The sequence below is a fragment of the Carassius gibelio genome, chromosome A25, assembly GCF_023724105.1.
Source record: "Carassius gibelio isolate Cgi1373 ecotype wild population from Czech Republic chromosome A25, carGib1.2-hapl.c, whole genome shotgun sequence".
NCBI lineage: Eukaryota > Metazoa > Chordata > Actinopteri > Cypriniformes > Cyprinidae > Carassius > Carassius gibelio.
The window spans coordinates 3,685,477-3,708,288 of NC_068395.1; the positions used below are offsets into that span (position 1 = coordinate 3,685,477).

General features: G+C 37.2%; 3 protein-coding genes across 4 annotated transcripts; 2 read left to right on the top strand and 1 right to left on the bottom strand.

The window, feature by feature from the left end:
* The first annotated feature begins 903 nt into the window (after positions 1–903).
* Positions 904–6,274, top strand: LOC127946752 (synaptotagmin-12-like). Of its 2 annotated transcripts, XM_052543495.1 has the most exons (4): positions 904–1,073; positions 3,330–3,450; positions 3,643–3,776; positions 4,757–6,274. In XM_052543495.1, the coding sequence occupies exons 1-4, from the start codon at positions 1,020–1,022 to the stop codon at positions 4,928–4,930; spliced, it is 483 nt and encodes a 160-aa protein (XP_052399455.1). In that variant the 5' UTR covers positions 904–1,019; the 3' UTR covers positions 4,931–6,274. The 2 variants fall into 2 exon arrangements, with proteins under 2 accessions (XP_052399455.1, XP_052399454.1); XM_052543494.1 differs by having other exon boundaries at positions 3,643–4,892.
* On the bottom strand, positions 6,231–7,258 carry LOC127946753 (uncharacterized; the record flags this gene model as incomplete). Its single annotated transcript, XM_052543496.1, has 1 exon — positions 6,231–7,258. A coding segment is annotated over one exon (894 nt), but the record flags the coding sequence as incomplete, so codon positions are not given.
* Positions 7,259–16,003: 8,745 nt separating this feature from the next.
* LOC127947254 (catalase) lies at positions 16,004–22,667 on the top strand. The gene is made up of 13 exons (XM_052544248.1): positions 16,004–16,233; positions 17,463–17,634; positions 18,149–18,259; positions 18,800–18,930; positions 19,018–19,122; positions 19,199–19,324; positions 19,882–20,073; positions 20,173–20,325; positions 20,583–20,721; positions 20,939–21,069; positions 21,150–21,257; positions 21,423–21,506; positions 22,073–22,667. The coding sequence occupies exons 1-13, from the start codon at positions 16,171–16,173 to the stop codon at positions 22,133–22,135; spliced, it is 1,578 nt and encodes a 525-aa protein (XP_052400208.1). The 5' UTR covers positions 16,004–16,170; the 3' UTR covers positions 22,136–22,667.
* Positions 22,668–22,812: the final 145 nt, after the last annotated feature.

Consider the following 22,812-nt stretch of genomic DNA (forward strand, 5'->3'; position numbering starts at 1 on the left):
GATGGATGAGAATGAACACTGGATGAATTACTAAATGTATTTAATGTTATTTCAGGCACACCTGCCAAAAGGTTTGCCTGAACAATAATCTTAAACAGATGTTGAGCTGAAGATACACAACAAAAATTAAAATAGGAATTTTTGACCCATAGTATCTGACCAATCCAAGACATCTAGGAGTTGAGTTTCTATATAAAATAAACATTATTATTATTATTAACTTATAAAACGCTTATGCTACCACTTTATTTAAAAAAAAAAAAAAAAAGTGAAATGTTTTCAGTTATGTACACTTATGGGTTTGAGATGCTCCGGCACTATGATACTATTTTTTATTTTTTTTATTTATTTTTTTTTTTGGGGGGGGGGGGGGGGGACAAGTACCATTATTTGAAGAAGGCATCTATCTATCGATTATTCTATCTGTGGTTCTAACATTTTTGCCAACAAAATAATACCATATAAAATTAATGTTAAGTTAAGAGTACTAAAACAATGTTTTCAGGACTAATATTTCTTTGATTATATAAATATTAAGTTCATTTAAGATATTTAACTGCAATATTTGTTAGAACAGTGTTTTTGGGATTTGGCCTGTTCTGCTGTTTAAATCTAATAGGTAACGCTGTGACAATTTACCCAATTTAGTGACGCCATTGGGGCAAGTTGTCACAAAAAGCACAAAGCTTTTGTCAAACTTTTGTTCAATAAATTGTATTTAATGGGTAATAACTGTGGAAATGTTCAATAGCATGTTGTAGCCACGACTTCGTGTGCCTAAATCAGCCCTGAGAAATATTTAGTGTGACAACTAGCCTCTACTCCCTTATTCTCGTGTGTGTGTGTGTGTGTGTGTGTGTTGGTGCTGAAGTTGCAATGCAGGTGTGGGACTCCTATACTCAGATCTTCATCAAACGCAGAGGAAAACACAGACTCTTTAGATCGGATCTAAACCCGCGCGCGCGTCAGAAGCGATCGGTTCCTGCGCGAGCATCTGACGCTGTAATGCACGTTAGTTGATGGATGAAAGTGTACGCGTGCACGAGAGGGAGAAACCGACACTGCTGAAGAAGGTAAGAGCATACGCAAGTAAGCCCTCATATTTCACGTGCATGCTGCAAGTGTATGCACATGACTATATATATATATATATATATATATATATATATATATATGCTGATTCTCTCATACAGTCATTTATTTCCTTTTTAGTATATTTCAGGCACATGCGCTTCAGAATTATTGTCATGCGTTTTCTGCCTGTTGGTTTTGGTTCGATGTGGAACTGAAAGTTCAGGCCCGTTCAGGTGCTGATGCAGTGCGCGTGCCCGCTGCTCGGGTGGTTGTCATAGTGATCGTGATGCTCTCTTTCTCCAGGCAGCTTCTGACTTCGCTTGTGTTTCAGTGAAAGTGTTATTCTGGAGATTAAAAGCACTCTTGATTTATTAGCGTTCGCTCTCTTCAGTCCTACCTGAGAGTAGCTGACAGTGCAGACTGGAGCCTCTCCATCCGCTTCTGATCACGGACACTATATCATCTGCTCTGAATGCAGCGCTGTCCGCTGAAAACAATCATGTCTGAATGATTAGCGCGTGTTTCGCGGTCACGCGCACGCACGCTCGCTCGCTCGGTTTGGAGTTCAAGGGATTGATTCCAGCGCTTGTTGGTGGAGAGTGGCTTTAGAAGAAAATCCATTATTATTATAAGGCATTGTTTTTACAATCAGATTAAAAGCTTTTTCCAGTGTATCAACTTTGAGTTTAGGCTTTCATGCAAGATACAGATCTTTAAAGGGATATTTTACCAAAAATACAATTGCCATTATTTTATGTGAATTTATTTTCTTCCATAGTATACACAAAATAAGAATCAATGCAAAACGTTCTCTCTTTTTTCATTAATAAGTGAATTGTTTAAACTGAAATGAAATGGTTATTTTAAACTGGTCTTTGGTTTTCACTAGTAATTATTATTTACCTATTAATTCTGTTTATTATATACTTATTAAAAAAAATGTAATTAGGCTCAAAATCAGGCTATATATATATATATATATATATATATATATAATATATATAAATTATATTAATAAATAGCGTTAAAAATATAAATATAGTGTAAATAATATTAGTCATATTTAATAATAGTATTAAACGATAATATATAAATATATTGGTGCTTTTTAATAATTGAAGGCTGAAAATGAATGACAATGAAGACTGAAAAAAACTCTATAATAGTATATAAACATTAAAATAACTGCTCGAGGGTGAGTAAATAATCACAGAACTTGATATTTTTGGGAAAAAAATACACTTAACAAATGAACTAAATCTTAAACAAAAAATTTTATGATAACTGAAAATATTAAAAATCTAATAAATTAAACTTACAATATTAAAATAATGAGTACTAAAATAACTGCCCGAGGGTGAGTAAATAATGACAGAACTTTCATTTTTGGCTGAACAATACTGCTAGACCTAAATGTCTGCTGGACAACCACTTCAATCATATTTCACTAATGGCATCATAAATGGTAAGAGAATCCATCACTGCTTTTATACATGACTTTAAAGGAAACGAACCAAAACGAACTGAAGAAAGCAAGTTTGGATTTCTGCTCCGTGATTCATTGTTTATAAGTAAGATGGTTTACAGCTCACAAGTCATTGTGCCATTTGGGGCATTATTTTGGGATATTGGCGTCCAGACAGAATCACTGATCCATGTGTGTGTGTGTGTGTGTCCATCTGTGATCCTGTAGTCATTACAGACGATACACAGAGCTGCTGCTGATATTCCTGACAGCGCCTTCAACACCTATTCATTTGACCGCAGGCATGTGAAACCCATAATGCCCTGAACCCTGCGAGTGCATCTGTGAGTGCACCTCCGAAGCTTTAATTGCCCTGTTGTCATAAGCTACAGAAATCTCTGCTCCCGCTGTTTCCGTCAGCTGATTACAAACAAGTCTCGGCGTGACTCACAGCATAAACACCTTACCATAGTAATCATAGATTCTGCCAAAAATACCCACTGCAGTTCACTTCCTATAATAAAATATAAATAAAAAATATTCTACAGTGTCCTCACTATATGAAATCTGTCTTCTCTAATACTTCTAGGGTGTTGCTAGGGTACCCGGGGTGGTTGCTAGGGTACCTGGGGTGGTATATATATATATATATATGGTTAGATATTTAATGCCAGATTTGTATTTTCTATATGTATCAATAAGAAGTCCAGTTCTTGCCGAATCAATTTGTTCAGTATGAAGCTGTTAAAAAAATGGATTCACTTGATGAAGCTGGTTTTCCGTTTCTCAGGCTGTGGATGCTGTCGGTGAGATCCTGTTGTCTCTCAGTTATTTGCCGACTGCAGGACGTCTCACTGTGGTCATTGCCAAAGCCAAGAGCCTGGTCTGGACTAACGGAAAGACCACAGCAGGTGTGAAGCTGAGCTAGATGCTCCTGAAACAATATTTATATCCACTGATTATCGGTTAGAGTTAGTATTAGGAATGAAATAATTGGAATTGGAATGGTGTTCCAGAAATTGAATCAAGGTACATCTCCTACTTTGGAAAACGCAATGTGCGAAAACCATATACTGAATTTGGTCTGTTTCCATGGGAAACAGATCTGTTTGTGAAGGTGTATCTGCTCCAGGACGGCAGGAAGATCAGGAAAAAGAAGACATCCGTAAAAAGAGATGATACTAATCCAATCTTCAATGAGGCTATGATCTTCTCAGTGCCAGCCGTGGTCCTGCAGGTGACAACACTCGTCTGTCTCGGTGTCTGTCTCTGTGTCTGTCTGTCTGTCTCTGTCTTTGTCTGTCTCTGTCTATCTGTCTGTCTGTGTCTGTCTCTCTCTGTTTGTGTGTGTCTCTGTCTGTCTCTGTGTCTGTCTGTCTGTCTGTCTGTCTGTGTCTGTCTCTGTGTGTGTCTCTGTCTGTCTCTGTCTCTGTGTCTGTCTGTCTGTCTGTCTGTCTGTGTCTGTCTCTGTGTGTGTGTGTGTGTCTGTCTCTGTCTCTGTGTGTCTGTCTTTCTGTGTCTTTCTCTGTCTTTCTCTGTCTCTGTCTGTCTCTGTCTATCTGTCTGTCTGTGTCTGTCTCTCTCTGTGTGTGTGTCTCTGTCTGTCTCTGTCTCTGTCTGTCTCTGTGTCTGTCTGTCTGTCTGTCTGTCTGTCTCTCTCTGTCTGTCTCTGTGTCTGTCTCTGTGTGTGTGTGTGTGTGTGTGTGTGTGTGTGTGTGTCTGCCTCTGTCTCTGTCTCTGTGTGTCTGTCTTTCTGTGTCTTTCTCTGTCTGTCTCTGGCTGTGTCTGTCTCTGTGGGTCTGTCTCTGGCTGTCTGTCTGTCTGTCTGTCTGTGTGTGTTTGTGTCTATCTGTCTGTGTTTGTGTCTGTCTCTGTCTCTCTATGTCTGTCTCTGTGTGTCTGTCTGTCTGTCTCTGTCTGTGTGTGTGTGTGTCTCTGTCTGTCTCTGTCTCTGTCTGTCTCTGTGTCTGTCTGTCTGTCTGTCTCTGTGTCTGTCTCTGTGTGTGTGTGTGTGTCTGTCTCTGTCTCTGTGTGTCTGTCTTTCTGTGTCTTTCTCTGTCTTTCTCTGTCTGTCTCTGGCTGTGTCTGTCTGTGTTTGTGTCTGTCTCTGTCTATATGTCTGTCTCTGTGTGTCTGTCTGTCTCTGTCTGTGTCTGTCTCTGTCTCTCTGTGTCTGTCTGTCTGTCTGTGTTTGTAAGGTTGATTGGAGTTTTTCAGGATCTCTCTCTGAGAGTGACGGTTGCTGAGAGCACAGAAGATGGCCGTGATGAAAACATGGGTCATGTGATCATCGGACCTGAGGCCAGTGGAATGGGAATAACTCACTGGAACCAGATGCTGGCGACTCTGCGGAAACCAGTTTCAATGTGGCACCCGCTCCGGAGGACCTAAGACCTTGAGTCCTGACCCCTGACCTCTGACTCCTGTCTGCATGGTGCCTGCTGTCTAACTATCCTAACAGTAAAGGCACAGAATATGAGGAGAAAATCATTGTGTCTCCGCTACCCTGAGGATGGATGGAACTGTAATGAGAGAAAGGCGGCTCAGGATGTCTCATCTGTAAGGGTCTTTGAAATCCAGGTTTTCTTATCCAGGTTGTCTTAATTTCTACATCTGATTACAGGGTGCCTGGTTTTGTGCTGCAGCCTTTGCGTGGAATGTAAAATGTGTAAGAAATTGTAGCCACATTCTGTTTTACTAAAAAGGAAACCATGTAAAAGAATATTTATTATTATTATTATTATTATTGGAAGTTTTAATTAACTTATTTTTCTTATTTTCCTCTGCTTAAATATTTAAATATGAAATATGAGGCATAACAACAACCTAGGGACTTCCTGTCCTTTTTCTCAGGCAAGTGCAATGACGCTTATTAGCCTAATAGTGGCGCCTTTGAGCCACATCACGTATATGTTTTTTTTTTTTTTTCAGTCCTCCAGTTTATTTTAAGAAATATGTGTAAATTTAAAGTACCACATTTATTTATTTATTTTGACTAATGCATTTTACTAGTGGGGAGCGTGCAAGTATTTTATAATGATATAAGTCATGGGCAAGTTGCTAAAAACAGTAGTCTTTTAATAGTTACCTCTTATGTTTTGTATAGCAATGTGATTGCTATACTCTGAATAGTAATAACATTATGCATTAATTAAATAAATCATACATTTTTTACAACTAAACTTAAACGAATGAATTTTATGTGGCCAGTTTGTCAAGTTTAGACTGCAGTTCAGAACATTATTGATTTATATATTTATTTAGACAAGATATACATTTGAATTACTTTGTATTTATAACATGCATATTACAGTACAATGTATTTCTCATTTCAATTCAATTCAATTCAAGTTTATTTGTATAGCGCTTTTTACAAAATAAATCGTTACAAAGCAACTTTACAGAAAATTATGTTTCTACAATATTTAGTAGTAGCTAGTAGTTTGTGCACATTTGACAGGATTTTAGAAAAAATAATAATAATAATACAAGACGTAGTCAGCTAGACGATGAACTATCAATATTATTAAGTTATTATATGATTCAGTCACACATTTAGCAATAATTGTTAGTTCTGTTTGTTGATTCAAGGTTAGCATCATCTGGGGTCCTCTGAAGGTCAGCATCATCTCTTCTCAGGTGTTCTGGATCCAGACTGGAGCTTGTTTAAATCCTAGTTACATCCCGTGGCGAAACATAGAAACAAAATACAGACATCATTAGCATAGCTGCTGATCCAACAAAGTAAAATTAGTTTAACCCAAGCTAATGAATAAAAATGCAACTTTGAACAGATGCAACTACACTCACAATTAAAAAGATACATTATTCGAATGCTTGGTGAAAGAGATGTGTTTTTAATCTAGATTTAAACAGAGAGAGTGTGTCTGAACCCCGAACATTATCAGGAAGGCTATTCCAGAGTTTGGGAGCCAAATGTGAGAAAGCTCTACCTCCTTTAGTGGACTTTGCTATCCTAGGAACGACCAAAAGTCCAGCGTTTTGTGACCTTAGGGTGCGTGATGGATTGTAACGTGGTAGAAGGCTAGTTAGGTACGCTGGAGCTAAACCATTTAGGGCCTTATAGGTAAGTAATGATAATTTGTAACTGATACGGAACTTAATAGGTAGCCAGTGCAGAGACTGTAAAATTGGGGTAATATGATCATATTTTCTTGACCTGGTAAGGACTCTAGCTGCTGCATTTTGGACGACCTGTAGCTTGTTTATTGAAGAAGCAGGACAACCACCTAGAAGTGCATTACAATAGTCCAGTCTAGAGGTCATGAATGCATGAACTAGCTTTTCTGCATCAGAAACAGATAACATGTTTCGTAGCTTGGCAATGTTTCTAAGATGGAAGAATGCAGTTTTTGTAACATTGGAAATATGATTTTCAAAAGACAAATTGCTGTCTAATATAACACCCAGATTTCTGACTGTAGAGGAAGTAACAGTACATCCGTCTAGTTGCAGATTGTAATCTACAAGATTCTGTGTAGTGTTTTTTGGTCCAATAATTAATATCTCTGTCTTATCCGAATTTAATTGGAGAAAATTGTGTGTCATCCAATCTTTTACATTTTTAACACACTCTGTTAGCTTAGATAATTGGGAAGTTTCATCTGGTCTCGTTGAGATATATAGCTGAGTATCATCAGCATAACAGTGGAAGCTAATTCCGTATTTTCTAATAATATTACCAAGGGGCAACATATATATTGAAAATAGAAAGGGGACCTAGGACGGATCCTTGTGGCACTCCATATTTTACTGATGATAAATGAGATGACTCCCCATTTAAGTAAACAAAATGGTAGCGATCGGACAGGTAGGATCTAAACCATCTTAGAGCCCTGCCCTTGAATACCTGTATAGTTTTGTAATCGATCTATGAGTATGTCATGATCTATGGTGTCGAACGCAGCACTAAGATCAAGTAAGACTAGAAATGAGATGCAGCCTTGGTCTGACGCAAGGAGCAGGTCATTTGTAATTTTAACAAGTGCAGTTTCTGTGCTATGGTGGGGCCTAAAACCTGACTGAAATTCTTCATACATTTCATTTTTATGCAGGAAGGTGCTCAATTGAGCAGACACAACTTTCTCTAAAATTTTAGACATAAATGGAAGATTTGAAATAGGCCTATAATTTGCCAGTACACTAGGATCTAGTTTTGGTTTCTTAATAAGAGGCTTGATAACCGCCAGCTTGAATGGTTTTGGGACGTGTCCTAAAGTTAACGACGAGTTTATGATATTGAGAAGTGTTTCTTCTGCTACAGGTAACAGCTCTTTCAGTAATTTAGTGGGTACAGGATCTAATAAACATGTTGTTGGTTTAGATACAGTGATAAGTTTATTTAGCTCTTCCTGTCCTATGGTTGTAAAGCGCTGCAGTTTATCTTTGGGTGCGATGGATGAAACTGAAGTGTTAGACGCTGTAGAATCTACATTCGCTATTGTATTTCTAATGTTATCTATTTTATCAGTGAAGAAATTCATAAAGTCATTACTATTTAACGTTGGTGGAATATTTGAATCAGGTGGCATCTGGTAATTTGTTAACTTAGCCACTGTGATAAATAAAAACCTTGGATTGTTTTGGTTATTTTCAATGAGTTTGTGTATATGCTCTGCCCTAGCAGTTTTTAGAGCCTGTCTATAGCTGGACATACTGTTTTTCCATGCAATTCTAAAAACTTCTAAGTTAGTTTTTCTCCATTTGCGTTCAAGACTACGAGTTAATTTCTTGAGAGAGTGAGTATTACTGTTATACCATGGTACAGTACGTTTTTCTCTAACTTTTTTCAATTTGATTGGGGCAACAGCTTCTAATGTATTAGAGAAAATAGTGCCCATGTTGTCAGTAATTTCATCTAATTCGTGTGTATTTTTGGGTACAATTAGCAGTTGAGATAGATCTCAACACAAGGGAACCATTCTTCTCTGCCATTCAGTGTGTCAAAATGAAAGAAAGCACTTTTTGATCAAGAGTATATTTGTTGTTGGACTTCAAAAATAGTTGTTAAATTAACCTTAGTACATTAAAATCATATATGTATTTTATAAGTATCTACAAAACAGTAACCGTTACTGGATTTCTGAAAAATAGAGCATAACCTCTTACTTTATTTAATCACAGGAAGCTGCACTTTGTAGTTTTGTACTTTGTAATGCATTACCCCAACACTGTATAAAATACACACATTCATCAAACTGGAATATGTATAAATTAATGTATATTTCCTTTCACAGTTTTTCTTTGGTACGAGAAAAAATCAAAAAATGTTTAAACTGCCGCAATAATTAAATATTTTGATGACAGAATGTAAAAATTAATACCAAAATATATGAATCACATCCTCCTAAACACCTCAAATGTTTTATAGAATGAATATCAGATTTGAGCTTTTTGCAGTCAGTTGATTTGATGAAGAGCTGCAAATGCTGTGATTCGTTTTTACTACTAACAATATTTTAAGCTTGTCAACATTAAACTTCATTCTGTGCCAAATTCACCCGAATAGAAGCAATACTCTCATTTGCAGTGTACATCTAATGTTGGTGAACTTTAAAAGATTTAAAGAATGATTAAACATAACTTTACAATGCATGCACGTGTATACTGTAGGACACATTGCAATCAAATAAATTATTTAAATAAAAATGCTTTATGTGGTTTGTTTCATATGAAGTCAATTGTTTATTTTTGTGTTTGAGATGTGAGAGAAAAGTAAATTAGTGGTTTCAAATATGAAATTTAATTGTAAGCTTGGTGAACAGTTTTGGAGGATTTGATGCTTCCCATCATCAATACAACAATGGCCAGCATCTCATCTATGGCTTTAATCAGGGGCGGATCTAGAAAAATATTGATGGGGTGGCGAGAAGGGGGCAGGAATTTTTGAGGGGTGGCAACATATGGCAGACGTATATATACTGAATTTAGTCACAGTTATCACAGTTTGATGATAAATATATGTGCACACTACAAAATGACACAGGCTGCCATTTACAAACTTAATCTCATGCAATCAATGTCTTGCATTTGAAACAGTTCATATAAGGAATAAGTGACCATACCCCATAAGCACCACCACACTCACTAATGCATACAGTATACATCGACATGTAATTAAGAGCATTATAAAAGGTTCATCGTTATCAATATGTCAATTTATTAAAAGAAACACAAGACTTTAACAGCCAATGACATTTCCAGCTGGGGAGACTCAACTGATTTTCTACTGTTTAGTGTTAATCACCATCTAACTCAACCAGTCAAGAGCTACATTTAGCCTTATATGTTATATGAATATAGTCCCTGAAGCATAGGTTTTATTAGCTTACAATAATAATAAATAAATAAACAGTATAGTTACAAATACAAATGTACTTTTAGAAATTGTTTTTGAAAAATATGGTGTTATTATTTTGGCAAGCTTAAATTAAAACTTCTAAGAAAACTTGGTTTATTTTTGTAAGGGTTGTGATATGCACGTTTTTTTGTTGAAGAAATTATAAAGGATGTGTCATCTATAGCAAAAAGGTGTCCAAAAATCAAAGATTAAGTGAATATTTAAATGAAATATTTGGTCAGTAGCCTGAACAAAGATTTGATTTTCCTGTAAGTGTAACAGCAGCAATCACATGGCATTTGTAATAACATATACATAAATTGTTTATTTTGTATTTGCTTACATTATGTATTGTAACAGTGTTATAATTAACCAATCATTATTGCCTCATTATTTTTTTATATAATGCATTTTAAGTCATTTTAAAGGCTATTGATGGCTTAGGTCTGTTTTATAGCAACAACAACAACAAAAATATTACAGTATATTAATACTGGGATCGCGAATCATTTGAGTCAGTTATGGGGATCGCGAATCATTTGAGTCAGTTCGGAGCGGGTTCGCGAATCATTTGAGTCAGTTTGGGGATCGCAAATCATTTGAATCAGTTCGGGAGTGCGCAACGGCTTCGCTGATCATTTGAATCAATTCGAGAGTTCGAAGCGGGTTCGCGAATCATTTGAGTCAGTTCAGGAGTTCGGAGCGGGATCGCGAATCATTTGAGTCAGTTATGGGGATCGCAAATCATTTGAGTCAGTTCGGGGCGGGTTCGCGACTCATTTGAGTCAGTTCGGGAGTTCGGAGCAGCTTCGCGGATCATTTGAATCAATTCGAGAGTTCGAAGAGGGTTCGCGAATCGAATCATTTGAGTCAGTTCGGGAGTTCGGAGCGGGATCGATAATCATTTGAATCAGTTCGGAAGTTCGTAGCGGGTTCGCGAAATTTTTGAGTCAGTTCGGGAGTTCAAAAGCGGGTTCGCGAATCATTTGAGTCAGTTTGGGGATCGCAAATCATTTGAATCAGTTCGGGAGTTCGGAGCGGGATCACGAATCATGAAAGATTTGGGCTCATAAATTTTAAAATTGGCCAAAACCTTTCATTCGTTGCTGCCAACTTGGGTGGAAGCAGGGGTGGCAAAGCTTTCTTTTAGGGTGGTATCAGACAATGTTTTTGGTGAAATCTTGTTTGAAAATACTTCAACTTTTTTAAATGGTATTAATATTTTGGAGGCTAAATGTACTAATCATTTTTTTAGAAACTTTCTCATTACTAGCAACAATTTTGTCATTAAAGCTAAGTCAAGATGGTCAGCACTTTACCCAAACATTACTTTTTTTTTTTTTTTTACAGTATGAACAAATATTTTTTTGTTTAATAATAAAGTAAAATAAATTAATTTTAAAATCATCATCATTATGTCAAGGCGCGGTAGAGACGGCGCCGTGGAAAGAACAAGATATGGGTCCAAGTGCAGGGAAGAGACACTTTATTAAAACAAGAACAAACGAGAACTAAAAGGCCAAAAAACAAAACGAATCACAGGGACAAGCCGGAGCACGAGAAACACAGGTAATCAACATAGACATTACAATATAGCCAGGCAGAGTGGTGGGTGAGACTAAATACTCGTGAACAAATAGGGAACAGCTGTGTGAGTGAGTATGTGCACAGGTGTACAGAGTGAGTGGATGCAACAGGTGTACAGAGTGAATGTGAGTGGGTGAAGGTGATGAGTCCGGGAGAAAGGAAGTGGTGCCCTCTGGTGGTGAGAGTGAGGACCACCGGGTCCAGACTCATGACACATTATCTTTGTAACAAGTATATAAGTCCATTTAACCATAAAGCCCCGTTCACACCAAGAACGATAACTATAAAGATAACGATATTAGCGTCCACACCAGCGAACGATATCGTCTGTTTATTCTGAGCGCACCAGCGTCTGCCGCTTTAAATCCTCGAGCTCGTTATAGCAGGGTGGATTCTGATTGGATGTCAATGTTTTTATCGTTCATCAGCTGGAATTAAAATCGTTCTGAAAATGATTCCAAAGATACTGTTTCTATATGCCTTTATCGTTAAAGTTGTAGTGTGGACTCTGCTATTCTTTAATATTTAGAACGATTTTTAGAACTATATCTTTATCGTTATCTTTATAGTTATCGTGCTTGGTGTGAACGGGCCTTAAGAATCTATTACACATGTATTCTATTTTGGTTACTATTCTAAACAATTATAGCTTCAAATATCAACTTCCCTATTTCTTGTGTTCCACCAGCTATATTTCCATTTGTAAGGTGCTTTTTCATTCTGATATTTCTGACCATAAGGAGTTTGATGATGTCTTAAAGTTTATTTGTATTATGGGTTAATAAAATACTATATCCACAAATTTAGATACCTAAGATTTAAACCCAGCTGCAAAATATTTGCTTCTGATCTACATTTATTATTATTATAATCACTTAAAAGATTATCATTTAAACTAAGACAGTGTGGTGCCCCTGGGCACTATACCTCAAAAGCCATACCTCCAACTACCATATTTTTCGGACTATAAGTCACACTTAAGTATAAGTTCCATCAGTCCAAAAATACGTCATGACAAGGAAAAAAACATAAGTCACACTCGACTATAAGTCACATTTATTTAGAACCAAAAACCAAGGGAAAACATTACAGTCTACAGCCGCGAGAGGGCGCTCTGTTTTCAGTAGTAGACTACAGGAGCACTGAGCAGCATAGAGCTGCTCATGTTTTAACTTTAACTTCAATGGTTAACAGGGAAAGTGCAGTCAATCGCTTCTGTGTCATTGTCATCCTGAGCTTTAAACCAGTATCACTCGTTTAAAAAAACTTTCGATCCATGAAACGATACGTCAACGCGTCCGCCATGTTAGTGAGGGCAAGACTGCCTTACTGAATAAAAAACTGAATAAAAACACAATAGCGTTCTCACTTACGAACCAATTTCAGGGGTTAAAAAACATTTTAAAAAAAACTTTGCCTCCAGTTGTTTAGTAAGGTTTGGAAAATTATTAATTGAAAGCTCACATTTGTCTCACTTGATGATTTCGTTGATTTTTTCGGTTTACAAATCTGTTAATTTAGTATAACTGTGACATATTCATGTAATGTAAATTGAATGTACATTACATGATATGTAGTTGTTTTATTGCTTTCTCTGTGTTCAATCGCAACATTTTTCTTTCTTTTTTTTCTCTCTTTCTTGTGTCTCAGGTCAGAACACAGCCCATTCCCTTTGAAGTACTGGGATAAAACCTAAATAATACATCTTTAAACACTAATAATTTACTATCAGTGAGAAAATTTAATAAAACTAGTAAATACAAATCACACACTTGAAGTCTGCTTTTCATTTTGATAGCACTTTAGCCTATAGAAGAATACAACCAATAATAACACAAAGTGTTAACACAAGTAACTGATGTCCTCATGGATCCAGAGAAAATGAAAATATCCACTGATACAGTGCACAGTAGAAATATAGTAAAAGTGATATTTTAAATTAAAAAGTATATGTAGTACAACTTAAAGTAAAGTGAATAATATGAAAAGCGAGTACAACGGTACAATAACATATGAGATATAATAGATTTATTAAATTCTATGTATAATATGAATAATACCATAATAAATAACTGAACAACAATAGGTTAATAATAGCAAGAAGATTATGTAATATAAAGGGTGGAATAATACAGAATAGATAAAAATGAAGAATAAATTAATAGTAAAATAAATAGTCAAATAAAAAAATTGAAATGTAATTTTAAAGTACTAATTATTAATCAAATTAAGACACAACTAATGACACAACACAAAAATATTGTGGACATGAGTTCCAAATTGTGTTTAATTAATGAGCTCCTAAAGTATAAAGTATATATATATATATATATATATATATATATATATATATATATATATAGGCTAATACTTGAAGATGCTTGACATTTTGTTCTATAATGCACATTAAACACACTCATGCAGAAAACACACATTCTGAAACAGTGGTTTGTTTTTCGATGTATGTTGGGCGGCACTTTGGAGCCTGTTTGCGACTCGGTTTATTCAGATCGGCACTTCGGAGTCTGTTCGCGACTCTGTTGATTCAGATCGGCACTTCGGAGCATGTTCGCGACTCTGTTGATTCAGATCGGCACTTCGGAGTCTGTTCGCGACTCTGTTGATTCAGATCGGCACTTCGGAGCCTGTTCGCGACTCTGTTGATTCAGATCGGCACTTCGGAGCCTGTTCGCGACTCTGTTGATTCAGATCGGCACTTCGGAGCATGTTCGCGACTCTGTTGATTCAGATCGGCACTTCGGAGCCTGTTCGCGACTCTGTTGATTCAGATCGGCACTTCGGAGCCTGTTCGCGACTCTGTTGATTCAGATCGGCACTTCGGAGCCTGTTCGCGACTCTGTTGATTCAGATCGGCACTTCGGAGCCTGTTCGCGACTCTGTTGATTCAGATCGGCACTTCGGAGCCTGTTCGCGACTCGGTTGATTCAGATCGGCACTTCGGAGCCTGTTCGCGACTCGGTTGATTCAGATCGGCACTTCGGAGCCTGTTCGCGACTCGGTTGATTCAGATCGGGACCTCGGAGCCTGTTCGCGACTCTGTTGATTCAGATCGGCACTTCGGAGCCTGTTCGCGACTCGGTTGATTCAGATCGGCACTTCGGAGCCTGTTCGCGACTCGGTTGATTCAGATCGGCACTTCGGAGTCTGTTCGCGACTCAGTTGATTCAGATCGGCACTTCGGAGCCTGTTGCGACTCGTCTGATTCAGATCGGCACTTCGGAGCCTGTTCGCGACTCTATTGATTCAGATCGGGACTTCGGAGCATAGACAGTAAAAGAAATGGACACAGCGACCCCATTGGAACTCAATTGAGACAAATGAAGCCCAGTTTTAGCGTTTTTTAGCACTTCCGTTTCTGACGCGCAGACTCAAACGAAGCTTGACGACGTCAGCAACCTGTCTGCCAGATGTAAATCTTCTAGTAGCTGTGTGTGCAAACTGCCATCGTTAATCTTGCAGAGACGGCGAGCTTGAGCGGGGAGTTATTTGTCGTGAGTGAGCAGGAGTAAGTATTCTGATTAATTATTTTGTATAGTATTTTAAAATGTAACGCCAATACGCCATATTAAGTTAATTGCCTGCGAGCTTCTCCACTTGTCTGTACGGTAATGCGACAGAGAGCCGAGTGGTTATGACGCAATCGTTAGCCTATTTTTTACAAAAACTGTTTATACGGGGCCATAATGTAACATAGAAGGTAATGGAGCCCTTTATACATTGTTGTGTATCTTTAGAAATAAATAATGGACAAACAGAGTCTTTAAACGCCTCAGATGTAAAGTTATTCGCTGTCAAAGTGACGCCAAAATGAATGGGAGTCAATGGGAATGCTAACGCAAGTGAAGTTCTGCTAAAAGATGGCAGCCCCCACCCGACTTCAACTTCTGGTCGAGTTCCTTGCCCCTTGCTTCGGAGTCTGTTCGCGACTCTGTTGATTCAGATCAGCACTTCGGAGTCTGTTTTTATTATCGTGTGACGGTGTGTAGGTGCCCAATCTGTCGATGAGTCAGGTATGTTTTCTTCTGTCCTGGTGTGAGAGTTATGAGAGTTGCCCGCTCCAATATGGCGGCGAAGTTGACGTGCGGTCGAGCGGCCAATGAGGCGTCTAGGTATTTATATGTCTATGGTTACGATGACATCCCCAACAATTGTGACTGGTCCATCTAGTAAAGCGCTGAGAAATGTAACATGCATCACGTGAACAACAGCGATCTTAATATTAACAGAACATTTAGCAGTTGTACAATAAAAGACAAGGGTTCACATATGCCCGCACATTTAGCTTTCTTTTATTCTATTTCTATAACGTGTTTCCAAATCCGTTAACGTTAACACTGTTGCCGCGGATTGAAGCAAGTATAATAACTTGATATTTAGACCCTGGGATGTCTAATTATACCAGGGATCCCCACCAAAAACGTGTATTTTCTCCCCAGAGTGGGGAACCCATTTAGTTATTGGATAATTATGAGTAGCAATTGGACGGGTTTTGTTGTGAAGACCTGGCAACCCTGACGTCAGGGATTGGTGAATACTGTTGGGTGGCGGTAATGTAAGGCTCACTTGCAAAGAACAGACTGTTACCGAACTTAATAAATAAAAGCGTGGTTTGGGTCCACAGAAGTGTAGTATCGTGTTTAGGGTGTCATTGAAGAGCTGAATAATGGCAGACAGAGATAAAGCGACGGATCAGATGAAACTGTGGAAGGACGGTCGCGGCTCTCAGGTCTGCTGCAGAATTCAGAGATTTTATATCCTTAGTATGAGATTGTGTGCGTTAAATAGTTTTAAATCGTTTATTTTAATGGTTCATTGTGCAGTGAGAAATTGTGCCAAAGGTCGCAGGATTGTAACGCAATAACACGAAAGTATTTGTTGATATATTCGTGTTTTGATGTGCAAAACGTCTGTAAATTACACTAAAGTGTTGCGTTGTTTTTTTAAAAACATATTTTTTTTCCTGAAATTCATATCTGAAAGTGATAATTGTTATGAATGCAGTGGCAAAAGACTGCATGCACTGCAAGTAAATATTTATCATATATTTGTGATATTTGTTAACTTATGCCTACTTGTTACGAATGAATGCGGTATATAGTGTGCAATATATTTATATATAATTGTACAAAACACTAACGTTAATCAGATGTTGGATTGCGTAATGAAAACTGCATCCCCTCCACGGTCTTATTTATGTGCATGGTTGGTTGTTTTGAATCTGTAATGGTTCGCAAGTCAAAATGTACAGAATTACGCACAAAACAGATAAGGTTTATTTAATAATTTCAAGTGAAATGTATTCGTAGTTGAAGTGTGGGTCAACGGCTTATTTGACGGAAGACGGAAGAGCCCCCGCCACGTCCCACTCTTCTCTAACATGATTGGTCATTAACATGATTGACACCTCGCGCATCAAATCAAAATTTGGAATACAATTTATGTTGTGAGAAGCCAGATAGGCCCCTCTTCTCTTTGTTTATTTAACGAAGTTACGACAGATAGTCTTCTGCTACAGTTAAAATGTTATTTTAAAATTTTGTAATTTTAGAAGTAGATAAAAAAAACTATTATAGTTATTTAATCACTATTTTCAGGCCAGATGCCTATATAATAATAATAATAATAATATATATATATGTTTTTTTTGCCAGTATAGTTTTATAAAATTTGTCTAAGGTGTGACAGATGTCAAATTAGTTTTAAATCAATTCGAATTCAATATTTTTTTTTTATTATAATGGTTAATATAATATATTCATGCAATATAAGAAATATATTAAATCTTTAAATTTGAATATTACTAATATTATTACAATATTTCAAAGGATTTACTGAATAATCATTTAAAATACATATTATGCTGAGTTCAGTGAATACAATTATTTGGTTTGTTTATTTGTTATTTTAATTAGATTTAGTGTTGCTTTTCAGTCTCATTTTGTTGTATTTTCCCAGCGGCCAGATGTCCTGACCACTGGAGCCGGAGTCCCGGTAGGGGACAAGTTAAACTCAATGACGGCGGGTCCTCGCGGGCCACTGCTGGTCCAGGATGTGGTATTTACTGATGAAATGGCCCACTTTGACCGAGAGCGGATACCAGAGAGAGTCGTGCACGCAAAAGGAGCAGGTCTGATTTAAAAAAAAATTTTTTGAAAGTCTCTAATGCCCACCAAAGCTGCATTTATTTGATAAAAAAGCAGTAATATTTTGTAATATTATTATAATTTCAAATATATGTTTTCTTTTGTAATATATTTTAACATGCATTTTATTCCTGTGATGCAAAGTCTTCACTCTCTCTTTCAGAAATCATTCAGATATGCCGATGTTGTGCTCAAGAAACATTTATTATTATTATTAATATCAATGTTGAAAACTGTTGTGCTGCTTCATGTTTTTTATGAAAACTGTTTTTTTTTTCAAGATTCCTTGATGAATAGAAAATACAAAATAGCATTTATATAAAATAGAAATATTTTGTAATCAAAATGTTTTGCTGTCATTTTGTTTTAATGTGACAGTATTAGTGCTGTGAGAGCTGTGTTCTGATTGGATAGACAGTAGTAGGGCACTTTAGAGCTTGTATTTGATTTGAAGGAGGGTATGACCTTCAAACTTAATCTTTTCTCTGTTTTTCACAGGAGCTTTTGGCTACTTCGAAGTGACCCATGACATCACACGCTATAGCAAAGCCAAAGTGTTCGAACATGTGGGAAAGACAACACCCATCGCTGTTCGTTTTTCCACTGTGGGTACGTTTCTGTTTAAATATTACAACATTTGTTTCGCCATGGGATTTACATCCCGTGGCAACCAGGATTTACACAAGCTTAATTCTGGATCCAGAACACCTGAGAAGAGATGATTTCACCCCCTCAGAGGACCTAGGATGATGCTAACCCTGAAACAACATACAGAACTAACACATTTTGCTTTAAGTGTGTTTACATCATATAATAATTGCTGTTAAAAGTGTTCATCATCTGGTTGGCTACGTCTTTGATTTCTGTCATATGCACATAAACTGACAGTCACAACTGATAAGCTACTACTAAACATTGTAGAAAATTAGTTTTCTGTAAAGTTGCTTTGCATTGATTTTTATCGTAAAAAGCGCTATATAAATAACCTTGAATTGAACTGAAATAGTAGAGTCTGTACTCTGTATGGATCGATGGTTTTGATGTTTTCATAGAAACACTGTGACTGGAACATGCTCTTGCTTACATACCTACAAAAAGTATAAAACACCACCTTTGCACCTTCATAAATGTGAATTTGTTGGTTTATAGCTGGTGAGTCTGGGTCAGCAGACACCGTCCGAGATCCTCGAGGTTTTGCAGTGAAGTTCTACACCGATGAGGGCAACTGGGATCTTACAGGAAACAACACCCCCATCTTTTTTATCAGGGATGCGCTTCTGGTGAGAGACACAATCCATACACACTCCCTGGTGTGACATCAAGAGCCCCGTCCCAGTATTAACAGTCGATGTGTGACGTTTTTGTAGTTTCCGTCCTTCATCCACTCTCAGAAGCGGAATCCGCAGACTCACGTGAAGGATCCGGATATGGTTTGGGATTTCTGGAGTTTACGTCCCGAGTCGTTGCACCAGGTACAGCTGCAGAAGTTGCTCACTTTTGCGTTTCCTGTAGAATTTCCTGCTCATGGATATGTATGCGTATGTGCAGGTGTCTTTTCTGTTCAGCGATCGGGGAATTCCGGATGGCTACCGTCATATGAACGGATATGGATCGCATACCTTCAAGCTGGTCAACGCTCAGGGTCAGTCGGTGTACTGCAAGTTTCACTACAAGGTACGTACTGTTGTTTGTGTACAAAGTCTATAGCACAAAGTGACAAAATCACAGACAAACAGAACACATTTGATGTTTAATTAGGGCCAAAAATATTACCACAATATTAATTTCATATCAGTAATGGAGAAAGAAAGGCATTCCATATGTTAAACATAACTATTTGTTTCCAAGAAGACTTTCCCACATTAAATCCATTTCAGTTTATCCCAGATTCAGTTTTTTTTATTTTTACGAATTCTGTTTTATGATTTAATACATGCATTGCATTGAAATTAATTCACAATTAATTCAGTTGATACAAATGCATTGAAATTAATTCATAAAACAGTTTGATCAACAATTTAAAATGTAATCAATTTAAAGTATTACAATTCATTTACAACAACAACAAACACTGCACAAAAGAAAATTTACACTGTATGAATTAAAGCATGGATGTAAAGTGTCTAGGTTGATCTGCATTATATTCTTTAGTAACAATAATAAAAGTTGTAATAATAAAAGTCAATGTCAAGTTTTAATTAATTGCATTATCACTCATTCTTGTGTTTCAGACTGATCAGGGCATTAAGAATTTGCCAGTTGAAGAGGCTGACCGTCTGGCTTCCTCCGACCCGGATTACTCCATCAGAGATCTCTACAATGCCATCTCCAACGGCAACTTCCCATCCTGGACTTTCTACATCCAAGTCATGACCTTTGAGCAGGCGGAGAACTGGCAGTGGAATCCATTTGATTTGACTAAGGTATCCATTTGTGCTAGTTTTGATGAAATAACTCGTTCTTCATAATAAAGATTGAGATGTAGGTGTGTCTGTCTGAATAACTGGCTCTGTATCTTTCAGGTGTGGCCCCATAAAGACTTCCCTCTGATTCCTGTGGGACGCTTTGTGTTAAATCGAAACCCTCTCAACTATTTCGCTGAGGTCGAGCAGCTGGCGTTTGATCCCAGTAACATGCCGCCTGGCATTGAGCCCAGCCCGGACAAGATGCTGCAGGTATGTTTGTACTAATGTGTCACAAAACTTATTAAGCAACCCACCCAGACACATTTCATAAGTTCGTTTGCACAAGTTTAAAATGCACAAAAGGATGCTTGTTCACTATTTTGTCCTTGAGCAAGACACTTAAGCTCTGCACACTTTTAGTAAGCATCCTGTAAATCACTTTGGATTAAACCATCAGTGACTAATAACTAATAGCAAGAATGGCTAGACTGACTAAATACTGCAATTACTCAATTTTGTCGCCACAGGGGCGTCTTTTCTCTTATCCAGACACACATAGGCATCGGCTCGGAGCAAATTACCTCCAACTGCCCGTCAACTGCCCCTACCGCACCCGAGTGGCAAACTACCAGAGAGACGGACCCATGTGCATGTACGACAACCAAGGTGAGTAACACACACTCCAAACACGGGATGTCCAATGCTGTGTTTGGTTTTGAGTTACAGCTGGTATTAGTCTCTGAAAAGTGAGTCAGATGACATTCCAAACAGATGTTGCATTGTTCAAGACATGTGAACCAAACATGCATTTCATTGGGCATTGAATTTTTTTATTAACCTCTTGTTGTGGCAAAACGACATTAGTTCCTCTCCTGTCCTGCAGGGGGGGCTCCTAACTACTTCCCCAACAGCTTCAGTGCTCCTGATACCCAGCCGTGCTTCATCGAGTCCAAGTGTAAAGTGTCTCCTGATGTGGACCGATACAACAGCGCAGACGATGACAATGTGTCCCAGGTTTGTTGGTGAAAGTGTGTGCATCTGTGTCTGAATAATCACAAGTATGATGAGTTCTGATGCACTGATGCATTCTGCAGGTGCGCACGTTCTTCACGGAGGTGTTGAACGAAGCCGAGCGAGAGCGTCTGTGTCAGAACATGGCCGGCCATCTGAAAGGAGCTCAACTGTTTATTCAGAAACGCATGGTATGATGTTTTGTTCTTGGTACCGTGAGATGTTTTGCTATCATAAATCTCATGAAAACTAGTCAAACTTATCATTAGCAGTTTTTCAGGAATATATGAACATGTCTAGAAAAAAAAAACCATTTGGTTCCGAATGATTCAGATGGATTTATGTGATTTTTACAGGTGGAAAACCTGATGGCCGTTCACCCCGATTACGGCACTCGCGTTCAAAGTCTCCTGGATAAATACAACGCTGAAGGGAAAAAGGTAGAAAACATTCAGTCAGCCTCACACACATTCATGTTACTAGTCAATTTTACAATTAAGTACAAAAAAATTTACTAAAGACTAAAATTGAATTTTCTTGGTAAATGTACTTCATTAATCTATTATTTACAGTTTTGAAGATTTTTTTACAGCATGTTATCAAAATAGTTATAGTTAATTGGTAAGTTTAATTATTATAACTATGAGTAAAACCATAAAAAAAGTTACTTGAAATAGTTAACTCAATAAAAATATAAAAAGCTGAAATAAAACATAATACTATACGTTTAAAAAAAATACTGTATATGCTTCAAAATTAACCTAAATGTACAAATTCAAAATATGACAAAAATTATAATAGCATTTTAATGGTACTAAAATATAGAAAGCTTATTTGGGGCAAAAGGATTTTGTGCATTTTTAGACACCTGACCTGTAGACATGCAGAGTTTTGAGGAAATAAAGTCAGAATTGCAAGATGAACAGTCAGAACTAATACATTTTATTCTGTGGTGGCAATACGCTTTATTTGATCATTATTTTCTCTGTCTTCTTTATCTCTCCAGAACACTATTCATGTTTATTCTCGTGGTGGACCGTCCGCTGTGGCTGCAGCTTCTAAAATGTGATTTCAGAGTGCTCTCTGCACACACACACACACAAACAAACACATTCATTCTCTTATAGAGTGTGATATAGAGTCATGATGTTTAATTCATTCCTTGCGTACTGGAAAAATACAGAAATCATATCTAATATGGCCAGTTCACAACATAAGTGATATTAGCAAATGCAGCACTGATTCCTTAATCATGATTAATGCCATCAAACCAAACTGAGGCCTTTGAATATGCAAGTTTGAGCTAATCCTAAACTATCAGCCTGTTTCAATATATTTCTGCATTTTGATTGAATGCAAAATGTAGCAAATAATAATTTGAGAATGAACAACATATGTGTTTAACATTAATAATATGTGAGCCTTTTGATAGTTTGATTTTTTTTCTTTATATCTTGGATACTAATGCCGTTTAATTTTAAATAAGAGAAATGAACTCTTTCCGTCCCTTTTGCCTTAACAGAATATAATTCAGTTCTGATATTGCGAATGTAACATCTTTTGACATTTTGTAATTAATAAAACTGGATATTTGATCTCTATGACCGAGTTGTGGGTTCATTTTAGAAATCCTGGTTGCTTTCTTTTTCAATTTGGTCTTTTTCTTTAAAAACAAAGTGTCTTTGTTGTTTTACTCACTTTCTAAATTCACATTGCCATGACTTTTAAATTTGACTTCTTGCAGGC